The 14,170-nt window shown below is 44.2% G+C and overlaps 1 protein-coding gene and 1 long non-coding RNA gene across 3 annotated transcripts in view; one reads left to right on the top strand and one right to left on the bottom strand.

Moving 5' to 3' along the window:
- gabbr2 (gamma-aminobutyric acid (GABA) B receptor, 2) overlaps window positions 1-14,046 on the top strand; it is a 92,342-nt gene extending 78,296 nt beyond the window's left edge. Inside the window, exons 14-19 of the mRNA XM_086136380.1 lie at window positions 7,082-7,192; window positions 7,264-7,488; window positions 7,554-7,736; window positions 8,161-8,290; window positions 9,092-9,209; window positions 10,495-14,046. Coding sequence (XP_085992506.1) covers window positions 7,082-7,192; window positions 7,264-7,488; window positions 7,554-7,736; window positions 8,161-8,290; window positions 9,092-9,209; window positions 10,495-10,660 — 933 coding nt within the window. The 3' untranslated portion in view covers window positions 10,661-14,046. The remainder of the gene's footprint in view (window positions 1-7,081; window positions 7,193-7,263; window positions 7,489-7,553; window positions 7,737-8,160; window positions 8,291-9,091; window positions 9,210-10,494) is intronic.
- On the bottom strand, window positions 4,559-9,675 carry LOC147191052 (uncharacterized). 2 transcript variants are annotated; one of them, XR_015103676.1, is made up of 3 exons: window positions 9,523-9,675; window positions 5,485-7,314; window positions 4,559-5,063 (listed from the first exon to the last, which is right to left on the bottom strand). It is a non-coding gene; the product is annotated as an uncharacterized LOC147191052 (long non-coding RNA). The 2 variants fall into 2 exon arrangements; XR_015103677.1 differs by lacking the exon at window positions 9,523-9,675 and adding an exon at window positions 7,398-7,563.
- Window positions 14,047-14,170: the final 124 nt, after the last annotated feature.

Below are 14,170 nucleotides of genomic sequence, written 5' to 3' on the forward strand. Positions count from 1 at the left end.
TGGTGTGTTGAATGAAAATACATGAGAACATATTGTTTGTGTGGTACAATTTCAAGCAGGCTGTGTTTTTCTATTGTTGTGACTTGGATGAAAATCAAAACACATTTTACGACCAATTCATGCAATTCCAAAGGGTTCAGATACTTTTTCTTGTAACTGTACATAACCGTGACACACTCTCTTATACCATGCGTAGACATACTCGGTTCAATCACGAGGTGCCTAAATTTGTCCTAATTCCAACGTGTTGGCATTTCCCTTCCTCATAATGGACGTGACAAAGCAACATTGACCGCCTAATGCTAGTCTTAAAAAGTTGCTCTGATCTTAAAATACAACGCTGCTATCTACTGGGATCTTTTAGCCATTACAGTTGTTGGGAAAACCTGAATTCCACAGATCGCCTCTTCCACAACTGCCCTTTGAGAAATACTATATTCCAGATTCCAGTTGATGAATGTCAACATCCACAGGCGTAAATGTTAGCATTGGCACTTCTAAACATTTTAAGGGAGTGCAGCAATTAAACACCTTTTTTTTGGGTATTCGCTTGGTTTACTGTACCGGGCTTCTGAGGACAAGGGTTTTCTGAGTTCAACACAACACCTCGTCCGCTCCCGCCTCAGAGGAGTTAACAAGAGGCCCGGGCGCTAACGTGGTCGAGTGCGCGGCGGCGAAGCTGCTGGATAACACAGCCAATTAAGCAGCCGCCACGCAGCGCTCAAGGCAACCAGTGGCTGCCTCCCCGGACTCAATTAGCACGATGTTTTGTCGGCGCGATGACAGAGGAGAGGATTCCCTCCACTGGCGATTCTTGGGAGGCATCGAATATGATGCACGCTGGATTTTTCGCAACTGAAGTCGGAAGCGTTGGTTTTCAATAAGGTGAAGAGTTAAAGATGTAGTCCCAGATCACTTGGAGCGGGCGGGGCATGTTCCGTTCACATTTACACGCCGCATCATTGCTGCTCATTTCCCCTGAATGACTTTACATGTGACAGTAAGAGCCTCAGCGACGACGGAGGAGGTGTCAATAAGGAAATCATTTCCTGCCTGCAAAGTTTTCGGCCTACCTTTGTTTGAGGGAGGGGCCAAGGGGAAAATGACTTTGCGCAATGAAATCTTTGTGTCATGGTGCATTGTGGGTCCTAATTACCCAGCGCAAACCGTCTGGCTCGTTTTGAACCAACCCAAAGTCATTGACCAGAGTGTAAAAGAGAGGCAAAAACTACAACCCAAACCGTTAAACATTAAATCTTACTCACACACCCTAATCCGAACTTCCAAATTTTGAACCTTAACACTTGTCGGGTTGAAGATGGAAATAAGATAAGATAAGATAAGATATCCTTTATTTGTCCCACACTGGGGAAATTTACAAATAAAGGTCCTCAGTGAAGTCATTTTTCCAGCCTTCAGCGCAGAGCTCCAAAACTAGAGTGAGGCCGTATCGCGTCCGCGCGCTGACTGAGACTTGTTGTTGTTCTTGTTGCGAGGAAACACCTCCTCGAATCTCATTCCACATCCCACACGAGGTGTTCACTAATTACACTCAGCCTGACCACAAACGTGACGGAACAAAAAGCCATGAGAACAACAAGCAGAAACGGAAGCTGAGGTGGCACAAGTGCAAATGTATCTTTTTTTTCTCCCACCCATTTCCTCCTCCCACCCCTCGCGGTCGACTTGGGACCAGTTCGCTGGCTCCCGGTCGATTCTGATCGACGTATTGGGCACCCCTGCCTTAAAATCTGAGGTAATTCGCTGACTAGCTTAGCGCTTAGCGCCGTCGTTTGCGCATGAGCGGTGATGCAGTCATCTGATTGGTTGCCCTCTATGTCAATCAAGTAACGCGATTGCTGATAGGTTGACGGAGTACGTCCTGTGAAGTTAGCGCTTTGTTTGAATGGCATCGCCACTACCGAGGCGTTTTCGACGCTTGTCGTGTGAGATCGCGGGAGCCGCATTGAAGCAGCCAAAGAGCCGCATGCGACTCGCGAGCCGCGGGTTGGCCACCCCTGTCCTAAATGTTACTTGAATCCCCAATCCTGAACCCGAACTCTCAATCCAATTTCCTAATTATAAGCCTAAACCTCGGTAGTAATCCCTCAACAGCAACTACCACCAAACCCCAAAACCGATTCGTCGAATTCTGTACTCAACCCCAAAAATGAACCTCCTGATGAACCACCCCCAAAAATGAACCACTGTCAGATGTGATAATGGCTGAACCGATAGAGGAACCCATCATGGCCGAACTCAGAACACCACTGAACCATCTCCGTATTTTATTTTTAGTGTAGATTGCTGCGCTGTTCTTCGGTTCCACCAAAATCCCAAGCGCTGTCTTTAAGCGACAAAAAAAAAAACAGCGGAACCCATATTAGCAAAACCTCCCGCAATGCCACTGTACAAACATTTCCTCGCGTTTTGTTTCAACAAAATCTTTTTTTCACACATTCTTCTGATCTTAACTGTAACCCAGAACCAAAAAACAAACTGATAATAGCAAATCTTAGCGGTACCAACATTAGAATCGTTGCCCATAATGTTTTTCGGGGGGGGGAGACGCGCCAACGAAAAAGATTCGCCACCTGCGCTGGGATTTTAATACCCGCCATCTCCGTCAGTCCGCCGCAACTCATTAGCAGTATTTTCACTTCACTGGCATTTAACGCCTCGCCACAAATCCGTCTCGGCTTGCCCGCCGACGCTACACAAAGCAAACAAATGGCGGCAACTTCGCGGCCTCGGGCAGTTAACGCGACACGTGCAGATGGAAGGCGCCGCTGCGGAAAAGCGGATAACGAACGGCGGGCGTGAAAAAAAAAGAAGAAAAAAAAAAACACAGTCGGCGGCTTGCAAGCCCGAGCAGGCTGCCTGGCATTTACATATTCAAATGAGCGCTGCCGTTTCAGGGTTACCCGCTTACGCTAATGACGCGTTCAGCTACTAATAAATCAGTTAAGGCACTTCCATGCTGGAGCCCTGGGAGCTACGCTACGCTACATTCTCTGGACACGTGTATGTGTGCTCGTATTTCTTCTGATTTGTGTGTTTGCGCCGCCAATTTACTGCCGATGCTAAAGCGCCACGTTTTTGGGTTTTTTTTCTTGTGCCCGGTATGTCTCCTCCGTTGACCAAATTTAGGGGATTTTGCCATGTGATGTGATTCATTTTAACAACTGTGACCAAATTGTCCTTACAGCGGGATTTAATTGATTCTGACAGTACCCCCCCCCCCAAAATGTGAGTGGATTTTCCCTTTTTTTGTTGTTGTTGTATTTTTCTGTGATGATATACAGCAGAATTTCACCTTGAGCGATAACAATACAGTCAAACATCTCTGTTCTTGACCAAATCGGTTTTCAACCAAAAATGTCGAGTTTTTTTATGCCTCGGATTACGACTGAAAATCGGTTCTCGACCAAACTGAGCGCACTTGAATGCGCCACTTGACTCCTCTTGCCTTCCTCACACGAGGAAGCGTCGCTTCTTCGTGTAGCGTTCCGTTGTGAGCAGACATGTTCAATAAAGATTTTTTTTTTTTTTTAAGAGCGTGGTTTCGGTTTTCGAACAAATCAGATTTTCAAACAGCCTTCTGGAACGGATTATGGTCGAAAACCGAGTTATGCTGTATGTGTAAAAATGTAACGGCATCAAATGACATTCCATTATTATTCACATCCAAATGAATTAAAATCTAATAAGGCGAGTGGTACTTTGTTTTAGTTTCATGGTAAACATCTCATTAAATATCGGTAGTTTAATTTAATTTTAATTAAATAACATCGTGGGAAACATCACTTTAACCCCTTCAGGGACAGCGGTTGCTACAGTGGACAGCTTATCAGGTTGTCATTTTTTCATAATTTTTGCATAAAAGGGTTAAGGGTAAGTACTTTTATCCAGTGGTAAACTATAACCGAGTAGTTTTACTTAGTTTTGGTTTTGTTACGCAGTCGTGTACATCTCTAAGAGGAAGGTTCACTTTTAAAATCGTACACAGTGGAAAACATTTTTTTTACTTTATTTTCATTTTGGGTATTTTATTTCTTTTTTTCCTTCCCATCGCCACATTGTCAAAACGACTTTGCGCCGCCCCTTTGTCACAAGTGTGCCACTTAGCCGGAGAAGAGAAAAAAAAAAAAGCTTTCGCCGTTTCATCAGGCCACTCGGCACAGCAGCCGCGTAAAAGGTCGGCCGGGCCGCGCTTCTATTAGAGGGATTAGTCCTCAAATGGGATTACACAGCGCCTTGCCATGGAAAAGAAAGTGGGGGGAGCCTGATATTCCAATGCAATCATTTAAGCAAAGAGATGCTTTTATCATAATTAGGAAGAAGGATTGACTCATGAAGAAGAATACATCGCCGTCGTGATTCCGAGTGACAAAGGAAAAAAAACCCTCACACGTTGAATGTCTTTTGCATTTATTTCTCAAGAGCGGCAATAATGTGCTCAGTTTGACTGGGGGCATCCCCCCCCCCCCCCACTCATGATTTTAAATGATGGCAAGGAAATGTGCACGAAACCTTTGGAGTGTATATCTTGGTTACACTTCATCTTAAGCCAAGCAGAAGTTTCACACTGAAAAAAAAAATCGGCCCTTCTCCTGAATCTGCATGACATTGACAAATGAGTCAGATTTTCAATCAATCAAATTGTTTTAATCAATTCGCATCCCCGATCCAAAGGAAAATGCCAAACAACAGTGATAAAAGAATCACAGTGCAAACTGAGTGTGTTATGTCTTTTTTTTTCATTGGTAAGTTCAGATCGTATGCGTCAGCAAATTTGGACCGCATATTAGCGGCACGGAGTCCTCACAGTAACGTGTGAAAGCTGGTCCTCATGCGAGCAGGAAGACAAGTCGGTTGCGGTGTGTGGAGGATGTGTGGTGGCGTGCATGTAGGTCAGGTCAGCTGGGGCCTGAGGATGGGGGGGGCACAGCAGCAGCAAAGGCAGCAGCACCAGACAGGGACTCCTTCACATCCTCCTCTGGACTTTGTCATGTAGTCACACTTGATCCACGTTGTATTCCCATTGCTGCTCGGGGGCCTGGCTGCCAGAAATACAGTGTGTATAAAAAGTCTACACACCCCTGTTCATGGGACAGGGTTTTAGGAGATTAGAAAAAGTGACCGAGATCATTTAATTTCAAAACCTTTAACGACATAAATCTGACCGAGGACCCGTTTGACGCACAAAAGAGAGGAAGTACAAAAAACAAACAAACAAAAAAAAAAACATGCCAGCAAAAGCCTACTAGAACATCTGAACTCATGTTGGATCCAATTGATGCAGATTATTAACTGTACATAACTATGAAAATGCTTTGCATTTTTATTTATGATCGAAGTCACAGTGGGCCCAAAAACTACCAAAATATCTCACAAAAATATGAATTAAAATCTTAATAAAAACAAATATGTAGACCCCCGCCCCCCCCCCCACCCCCATTCCATATTGATTTTTAAGCATACAAGCCTTGGAGGGAGGTCCGTCCTGGCTCATTATTTCCACTCTGGGCCCGCATTCTTGTCTCCTATCTTCAATATATCCCGCACCGCCTTGATCTCTTATCCCGTCATCCATCTCCATCCCACCGTCCATTTCTCCTGTCACTCCCCGCCAGGCTCATCTAAACTCTTCTCGCGGCCCTCCCGTCATGGACCTAATGCCGTGAGAAATGACAGTGGACGGGTGCCTTTTGCCTTCCTCCCATCCTCCCCCCGTTGCCTGGCAACTCCCCAGACATTTCCCGCCTGTCGCGCCGCGATAGGCATGCGAGCCTAATGAGCGTTATAACTCATTTGCTCTCATCGTTTTTTTTGGGGGGGGGGGTGTCATCTGCAGCAACTCTGTTTAGCACACAGTCAAAACACAAACAAATCTGCCGTCATTGTCGGTATAAAAACCCGCAAAGACGTGAACGTGCATGAGGTGTTCGGAATAATGGGCTGGAATTTTAGTGAATCGCTCCCATCATGTGTGTAAAAAAAAAAAAAAAGTGTATAAAATCTTGATGTAAAATCATCATGGACTGTAAAGGCTTCCCTGAGGAACACCGTACTGAAATTGGCTTTGTCGCCCACAATGGCACATAATTAAAAAAAAAAAAATCATAACATTTTGTGACTTAAATCTATTTTTTAATGAAATTATCTTGTTTGATGTATTAATTGAACATTTCACAATAAGAGTGACACGTTATTAAACTTCAGTATTTTATCATTTAACTTGATTGATTGCTTTATTTTGCCTAAAAAGTTTTCCGACTCGAGATGTACAAGCACTGAGCCGACAAAAATGTTGATACACACAACTGCTCAAAATTTTGCTGGAACAAAAGAATTTGCATGCTTGGCGTTTTTTATTTTATTTTTTTCTCATGTCAGACTAATCCGAGCATGCCTTGATGTGGTCTGGGAACAGAAAATGAAACATTTCTAAATGCATTTCTTTATCTATAAATAATTTAGGAGAGAAACTATTTTTCTTCTGTGTTTCTGCACGGCTCCCTTTGGCGCACCTGTGAGTCATCTCATGTCTTGGTCCAATTTGTTCTCCTTCTACGTCACTGCTGGCTTTTCGGAGTTTGCCGCTGTCCCACTCAAGAAATATTTCCTCTCGGATCGTGGCACAAAAGATGCCATCTTCAGGTTGTTTTGAGACAAAAGTGTGCCTCAACGCAAGTGGGAATATGCGTGTGAGATTAGAGGCGATGAAAACGGAGCACACCAGGAGGCGTAAATCTCGTTATTATCGCAGATTACTCTCGCCCATTAGCGTCATTTGTTCATGGATTAATTGAAATCCACTTGGGAGAATGCGGAATGGAAAGCGAGGGTTCCCCCAAACGCTTCGTTCTCAAGACACGACGACGTGACCAAAAAGCCGTTCTTGGTCCAGAGTGGTCGCTTTGGGTCGGAAACACCCTCGACAGTTTTCATGAAAAATTCAGCCCCCCGTTGCCAGTTTCACTTGTGACTATCACGAGAACGGGAAGTCTGCCCATTTTTGGATGTATTTGTACTTGACACATTTCCCGCATTGTCTCTCTTTGTGCTTTTGGAGCAGGCGGACCCTCACGACAGAGACATCGCCATCCGTCCCTTTTTGGAGCACTGCGAGAGCACCCACATGACCATCTGGCTGGGCATCGTCTATGCCTACAAGGGCCTTCTGATGGTATGGCAACACCGGGCGCGTTCTGTCGCGCTTCCAGGCGACACTTCTCTCACAGCCTTCCTCTTGTGTAGTTGTTCGGCTGCTTCCTGGCTTGGGAGACCAGAAACGTCAGCATCCCCGCCCTGAATGACAGCAAATACATCGGCATGAGCGTCTACAACGTCGGCATCATGTGCATCATCGGCGCCGCCGTCTCCTTCCTCACCCGAGACCAGCCCAACGTGCAGTTCTGCATCGTGGCGCTGGTGATCATCTTTTGCAGTACCATCACGCTCTGCCTGGTCTTTGTTCCCAAGGTGAATAGTCCCAAGTTTGAAACATTGAAGCCTAGCTAAAATGCTAACACGTCACCCTCTCCTAGCTGATCACCATGAGGACCAACCCGGATGCCGCCACGCAGAACCGCAGGCTCAAGTTCACGCAGAACCAGAAGAAGGAGGACTCCAAGACCTCCACCTCGGTCACCAGCGTCAACCAGGCCAACACCTCGAGACTGGACGGCCTTCAGACCGACAACCACCGCCTCCGCATGAGGATCACCGAGGTGCGACGGAGACCAAGCGCTTTTGTGGAAGAATGCTTGGCGTTCTTATGATGAGGCGTCCTCGGGACTGTTTGGTGGACCCACAAAAAAAAAGTCTCAAGAAATGAAAAGACAGGATGTTCCAAATGGCTATTTGGGGTTCACAGCACCCACTAGGATTTTCCTCATCATTCACACCCCAAAGTCGGTTTCACGTAATCACATGAAATTTGGAAGAACATGAACAGACCCACAAAAAAGGTCTTAAGAAGCTGTGACAAACCTGCCCGAGAGATTTTCTTCCGCCAAATGTGAAGCCTCCAGTACACGCGCAAAACAACGACGTTTTCATCCCTGCAAAGCGTGACGGCAACATTTCCAAACGTGGACATTAGCGCTTGACCAAACATTTTTGTGTGGCTGTTTATGTCCATTTGTCTAAAAGTTGGACAAGGAGCTGGAGGAAGTGACCATGCAGCTGCAGGACACCCCGGAAAAGACGCCGTACATCAAACAGAACCACTACCCCGATGCCAACAACATCCTCAGCATACGCAACTTCGCTGACTGCAAAGGTATCGAATCATCCACTCGTCTGATTGTCGACCACCGCGAGTCGCAGCGTTTTTCTCTATTTCGGAAACTGAGGAGGACAAAAACACGCACAAATGACCAAATATTTTGGAAAATCGATAAAACCGAATATGAGAATAAAATTGCAATTACGACTACTACAGTATTACGAGAAACAATTGCAAATATTAGCATATATTGAGAATATAGCGAGACAAATTTGTAGGGACGTAACCGTCGCAATTTCAAGTCTAAATTTTGCAAGAAAAATATGCGACATTTTACTTCGACTCTTTTAATTTTGCAAGGAAAAAAAATCAATAATCGCAAAACTCATAACCGAAGTTGTAATGTTAAAATAAATCAGAAATCATTCAAAAATAAGTTTTGGGATTCTGTGAATAGTCAACATTTTATGAGTATCATTTATAATTGAGTCAGTAAGTTAAAATGTTACCAAAATAAAAGTTGTGATCGTCCAAAACATTACAAGTAAAGAAAAAAAAATGTTTTAAGTGAATAATATAAAAACATTAAATTTATAAATTCGGAATTTTGCTTCAACCAAAAAAAAAAAATCTAAGGTGAGGCTGCTGAATCCTGATCCTAAATTTCTGCCTGACTTGTTTCTTTTATTTACAAAAAACAAAACAAAGCTAAACCACCCCTGGAGGAAACCCTAAAAGAAAGCGACATATTGCTTTAAGATAGCAAAAAGCATTTTTTATTTTTTTTTCAATGGACTCTGGCAGACCAACCACTGCCATTCCTAAAACCCGCCTCCATTTTGTGTTGCCGTGGAGACGCCGACCGGAGCCTGCTGAAGAACCACCTGGAGCAGAAGCCTCAGGGCCAGTGGGGCTCCATGGATCCTTCCAGAATCACCAGAGGTCCCTTGGAGGACATCAACTCTCCTGAACAGTAAGCCGCCCCACTTCTCCCGTACTCCCGAATAAAATCCACCTTTTTTAGGTGGGGGGGGGGGGGGGGGGCGCGCTCGTAGCAGTTCCTCAGCGGTTGCCGTGGCAACAGCAACCCTGCGCGAGCTCCTCGCACCAGCGTTCCTCGCCCACGCTGCCTCGCACGCACGCCGGACTCGTCGCCTCGGCTTCTTTTTCCTCATAATTCATGAGCGCGTCGCATGGTCGTCATGCATCATTTACGGAAGCGCCGCCAACACGCGCACTCGCCAAAACGCCGAGCTTGACAGGTAGAATGTCGGGAAGAGGCTTACGTAAGGCGGCGCTGGAAATAGACCAAAACACTGGCAGCTATTCCCGGGTCCGATGAATGTTTGATTGCGCGCCGGCAGAAGGAAAAGAAGGAAAAGAAAAAAGTTTATTGAACATGTCTGCTCACAATGGAAAGCGACACGAGGAAGCGTCACTTCCTCGTGTAAGGAAGACGAGTCAAGTGGTGCATTCAAGTGTGATCAGTTTATTCGAGAACTCAATTTTGGTCGTAATCCGAGGCGTAAAAAAATCGAAATTTTTGGTCGAAAACCGATTTGGTCGAGAACAGAGACGTTCGAAAACCCAGGTTTGACTGTATTAATATATAACTTTCTGGAAAATAAAATTATGTGTATGAATTGATAATTTGGTGAGGAAAAAAGTCAGAGTACAACAAAGTATTTTTTAAAAATTACAAATTTACACAATTTAATGAAATTTAAAATTTTGCGAAAAATTCTGTGTACAAAACCAGAATTATTATTGTTTTTAACAATATTACAAAAAAAAAACAATTTGAAATATTTTCGGGGAAGAGATTAAATACTGTATGTGGGATCAAAAAGTAATTTACCGAACCTATAAGATTTTGTTGACTAAGGTATCTCATCATCCCTTTAAATGGCATCCATATACAGTGGATTTAAAAAAAAAGCCATTTGGTCATGGATGGTAACAACTTTATGCTGACTCCCATTTAGCATAAGTTTGACTCATTCATTCGGAAGCAAGCCCCCTAGTTGTGGAGGGGGGTGTACACTTATGTAATGGCATCATCTTAGTCGTTTATTTCCCCCTGTTGAGTTTTTCTTGGGGGGGGGGGTATAACTTTCAATGAGTTATACCACATTTTCCACCTCGTATGAGTCTGACTGTAATCCAACTGGGGCTTTTGAACATGTTGTCACGCTAACACAAGATGTGTGTTTTGTTTGTTTTTATTTTTATTTTTTTGGTGGGTTTTGCGTACACAGCATCCAGCGCCGGCTGTCCCTGCAGCTGCCCATCCTGCACCACGCCTACCTCCCATCCATAGGCGGCGTGGACGCCAGCTGCACCAGCCCCACCGACAGCCCCGGATCCAGCCCGCGCCACAGACACATGCCGCCCTCCTACCGGGTCATGGTGTCGGGCCTGTGAGCCACGCCGACTGACCGCGCCTTCGCCCTTCCAGTATACACACACACACACACACTCACACACTCACACATGCACACAGCTGTCTTTTTGTGTGTTAGGTGTCATTTCTACAGCAGACTTGACTGCGAGCATCCGCGCCGAAGAGAGCCGACGCTCTTTCGCGCCTCCCCGCAGAACGTGGCGGGCAGTTAAGCAAAGCCGCCAAACACCCACGACGGCGACCACAGCGTAGCCTTAAGGGTTAGGCCGTCTCTTGCCTCGCCCCCCCCCCCACCCCACCGCCCCTACGCCGCAGCTCTTTCGAATTTGTGACGTTTGTAAATATCGTTTCGAGATACCGTGGATGTCGACGGCGTTGGTCCGGCGTGCGGAAAGCGACAAGGTGCGACGTGTGACACATTTACAAGCATTACGAGTAGAAGTTGATCATGTAGATTGGAGCCACGTGACAAAATTCTACTTGCAAAATGACGACTTTCCTCATTTTGATCACGATATTTTCGACTTTGGATATTTGGATTTGGATGGTTATGGCACTGTGTAGAGGTACTGGCCCCGCCTCCGTGTCGTAATCTGACAATTGTATTCTGGTCACATGACAAATTTAGAATCATTCCAGTTATAAATTTGACAAAATATCCATTATTTAATGACAAATATATGCTCTGATATTTCGACAATGTGTGAATTGTCACAATAGACATGCGGACTACGACACAAAGTCATCGTACAAAATTTTGAGTGAGACTCAACATTTCCAGGAATAAATTTGTCATTTTGCAAGCAAAACGATGCAAAAAAAAAAAGTCCAAAAGTCACACTTGTCCAAGAAGAGGACCCTAAAAGTTGCAGCAGCTACAAAATACCCCTTTGAGGCTGGTGGAAATTTTCCGCGTTGTCTATCGCGATCATATTGATCCCCGATTTCCATGTTTTTTTTTCTTCCCCTCCTCGCCAAGAGGGGTCAGAGCGTCAAAGCACACTCGGCTGGCCTCTGTCGAGATAACTGTATCTTGTTTCGGTTATTTGGAGCAAATGTGTTAATTTTCACCATCGGTGTCTTGGTTTTTTTTAGTTTTTGTTTGGTTTTCTTGTTTTGTTTTTGTTCTTTTTTTTTTGTAAAAGGCGTCCGTTCAAACGCTGTGCCTGTTCGTCTTTCTACACTCGCCGTCGTCCTGGCGCAAACACACACATGCACGCACACACGCATAACGGGACGGCAGGGGGAGTGCACTCCTTTTCTTCCTTCAGCGAGCAGAAACTGGACTCGAGTTCTGACTCGGGAACGAAAAAGGAGCAGGAAGTGGACTTTCAAAGATGGGAGAGCACGGCTCCGCCCCCTTTCCGGGAGGCTCGCGCAGAAGTAGCACTCCTTTCCCAGCCGAGTCCATTTAGAGAGAGAGAGAGACGCTGAACAAAATCCAAGCGGACATTTTCTATTCTGTGACATTCTACGTGATTGTGTACAATTTGCTGATCCTTTGAGCACAGGTGTCCATGGATGTTTTTTTTTTTTTTTTGATTAATCGTTGGGGTGTTTTTCAAGATGGCATGAAATCAAATGTAGACTTCACACAGATTATCTGCTGCTCGTCCTCGTGACGTTCCCAGTAACTTAAAAAAACAACAACAAAATAGCTCCTTTTGGAATTGTAATAACAGGTGAGCAGACAGAAGAAAACCATCCAGAGCACTGTTTTATTTCGGGGGGTTTTTAAAATTGCCAAATAACATCTTTTTGCTGTTTCTCTTTTTTTTTTTGAGGGGTGGGGCGGGTGTCCATCAGTTGTAGTCTTTCGATTTCAAAAATGACAAAGGAGTGTTGAGAGAGCCACAGTGAAAAGGGGAAAAAATGACAAGTCGTATGGCAATGTTGTGGGTTTTTCAATTAACAGAAAATAATGAATTGTATTTGTACGAGATGATTTTTTTTTGTGTGTGGGGGGGGGGCAGGGGGGTACTAGATTAAAATTGGATTCTGGAAATGCTTTTCACTCCCTGTGATAAAATTTTGTTGGGGGGGGGGGGGGCCCACGTTGGCTTTTTAGGGCCGTGCCCGGCCAGGTCCCACCCCCAAACCTGACTCCAGAGGGAGTGTGGGGGGGGGGGGGGGTGGACTAGTGCTCCACATCCAGGCAAGGGAAAACGAGTTCCATGTATTGTTCTTATAAGCATTTTGTTGTTGGGGTTTTTTTTAGCCCTGCTTTGTCTGGTCCCTCAGCTCGATTGCCACGGGTGACCCTCCCAGGGCCATTAAAGCCCCCCCCCCCCCCCCCCCCCCCCCAGACAAGTTGGCTCCTCGGATCTTTGGGACACACAAAGCCCTCCACCACGGTAAGGTGACGCCAAACCGAGGTGGGTGTTCTGACTTGATCAAGAAGTCTGAATACTACCAACGTTAAAGCCTAAAATTCACAATGAACAAGTTGTTTCAAAATTCTAAATTTGGTTTCTTAAGGACTTTGAGGGGATAAAAATACATGATTCTTGCTGTTTTCTGTATAATCGAAATACATTTTCTCAAATGAAATTTGGGGGGAGAGTGCTGATATTACACGACTTAAATCTAAAGACGTTTTAACAATTGTCAATTCCGTCATGGAATTAAAAAAATATATTTCTCCTGATAAATTAAAATTTTAAAAATTACCCCCCCCCAAAAAAATCTAAAGGGATCTGAAAATTTTCTATTTTTCCTCCAAACAATAACATTCTCATTTAAAAAAAAAAATACTCAACATTTTTGACTCATCATAAATTTTGTATGTGAGAAAAAAAAGTTATTTTGATTGTGCTTCACTTCATAACAATAAAGTTATTACTATTAATATTGCCATCCATTAAAAATGGAAGTCACCAAAACTTGCGTTCAAGAGGGGCAATAACTTGTTTTCTGTTACCAGACAGAGTGAACTGCAGTATATAGATATTTATATATGAATATATATAAAATACATAGATATATTTAAACAAAAAGTATATGGAGATCTTTTAAGTACCATCTATACATTTCTTTCACAAAATATGCCACCAGGGTACTTTGGAAGTTGTCTCCTTTTTTTCAATGTCTTATTTTTAAACCTTTATTTACAGTATCTAACTGTTATGTACAGACGAGGTATACATTATGGAACCGTTGTATAAAATAAGTATCACATTTTGGAACACCTGATGGTTAGTTTTTTTTTGGTTTGTTTTGGTTTTTTTCTCCTCTCTCAAAGTCATTAGTTGTTATTCCGGAATGGGTGGGTGCGAGGGAAAATGTGGGTTGATAATTGTGAGCGGGATTTCAAAAGCAACATTCTTTTCTTGTTTGAATGTTCTGGACAGCCTTTTACGTTTCACATCATTGTTGAATAAAGTGAGACTGAAAGTGACAGAAAGGAGTCCCGTTTTTTGGTTTGTTTTTTTTACACACCGCACATTCCAGAAACCTTCAAGGGCATCCAAGCATTATGCCACCCGGGTTGAGAAATCCAGCCGTACCTCTCCCTAGCCACTTCATCTAGC

Source organism: Hippocampus guttulatus, chromosome 18 (genome assembly GCF_054856545.1).
Source record: "Hippocampus guttulatus isolate MCC_2025c chromosome 18, RoL_Hgut_1.0, whole genome shotgun sequence".
Taxonomy (NCBI): domain Eukaryota; kingdom Metazoa; phylum Chordata; class Actinopteri; order Syngnathiformes; family Syngnathidae; genus Hippocampus; species Hippocampus guttulatus.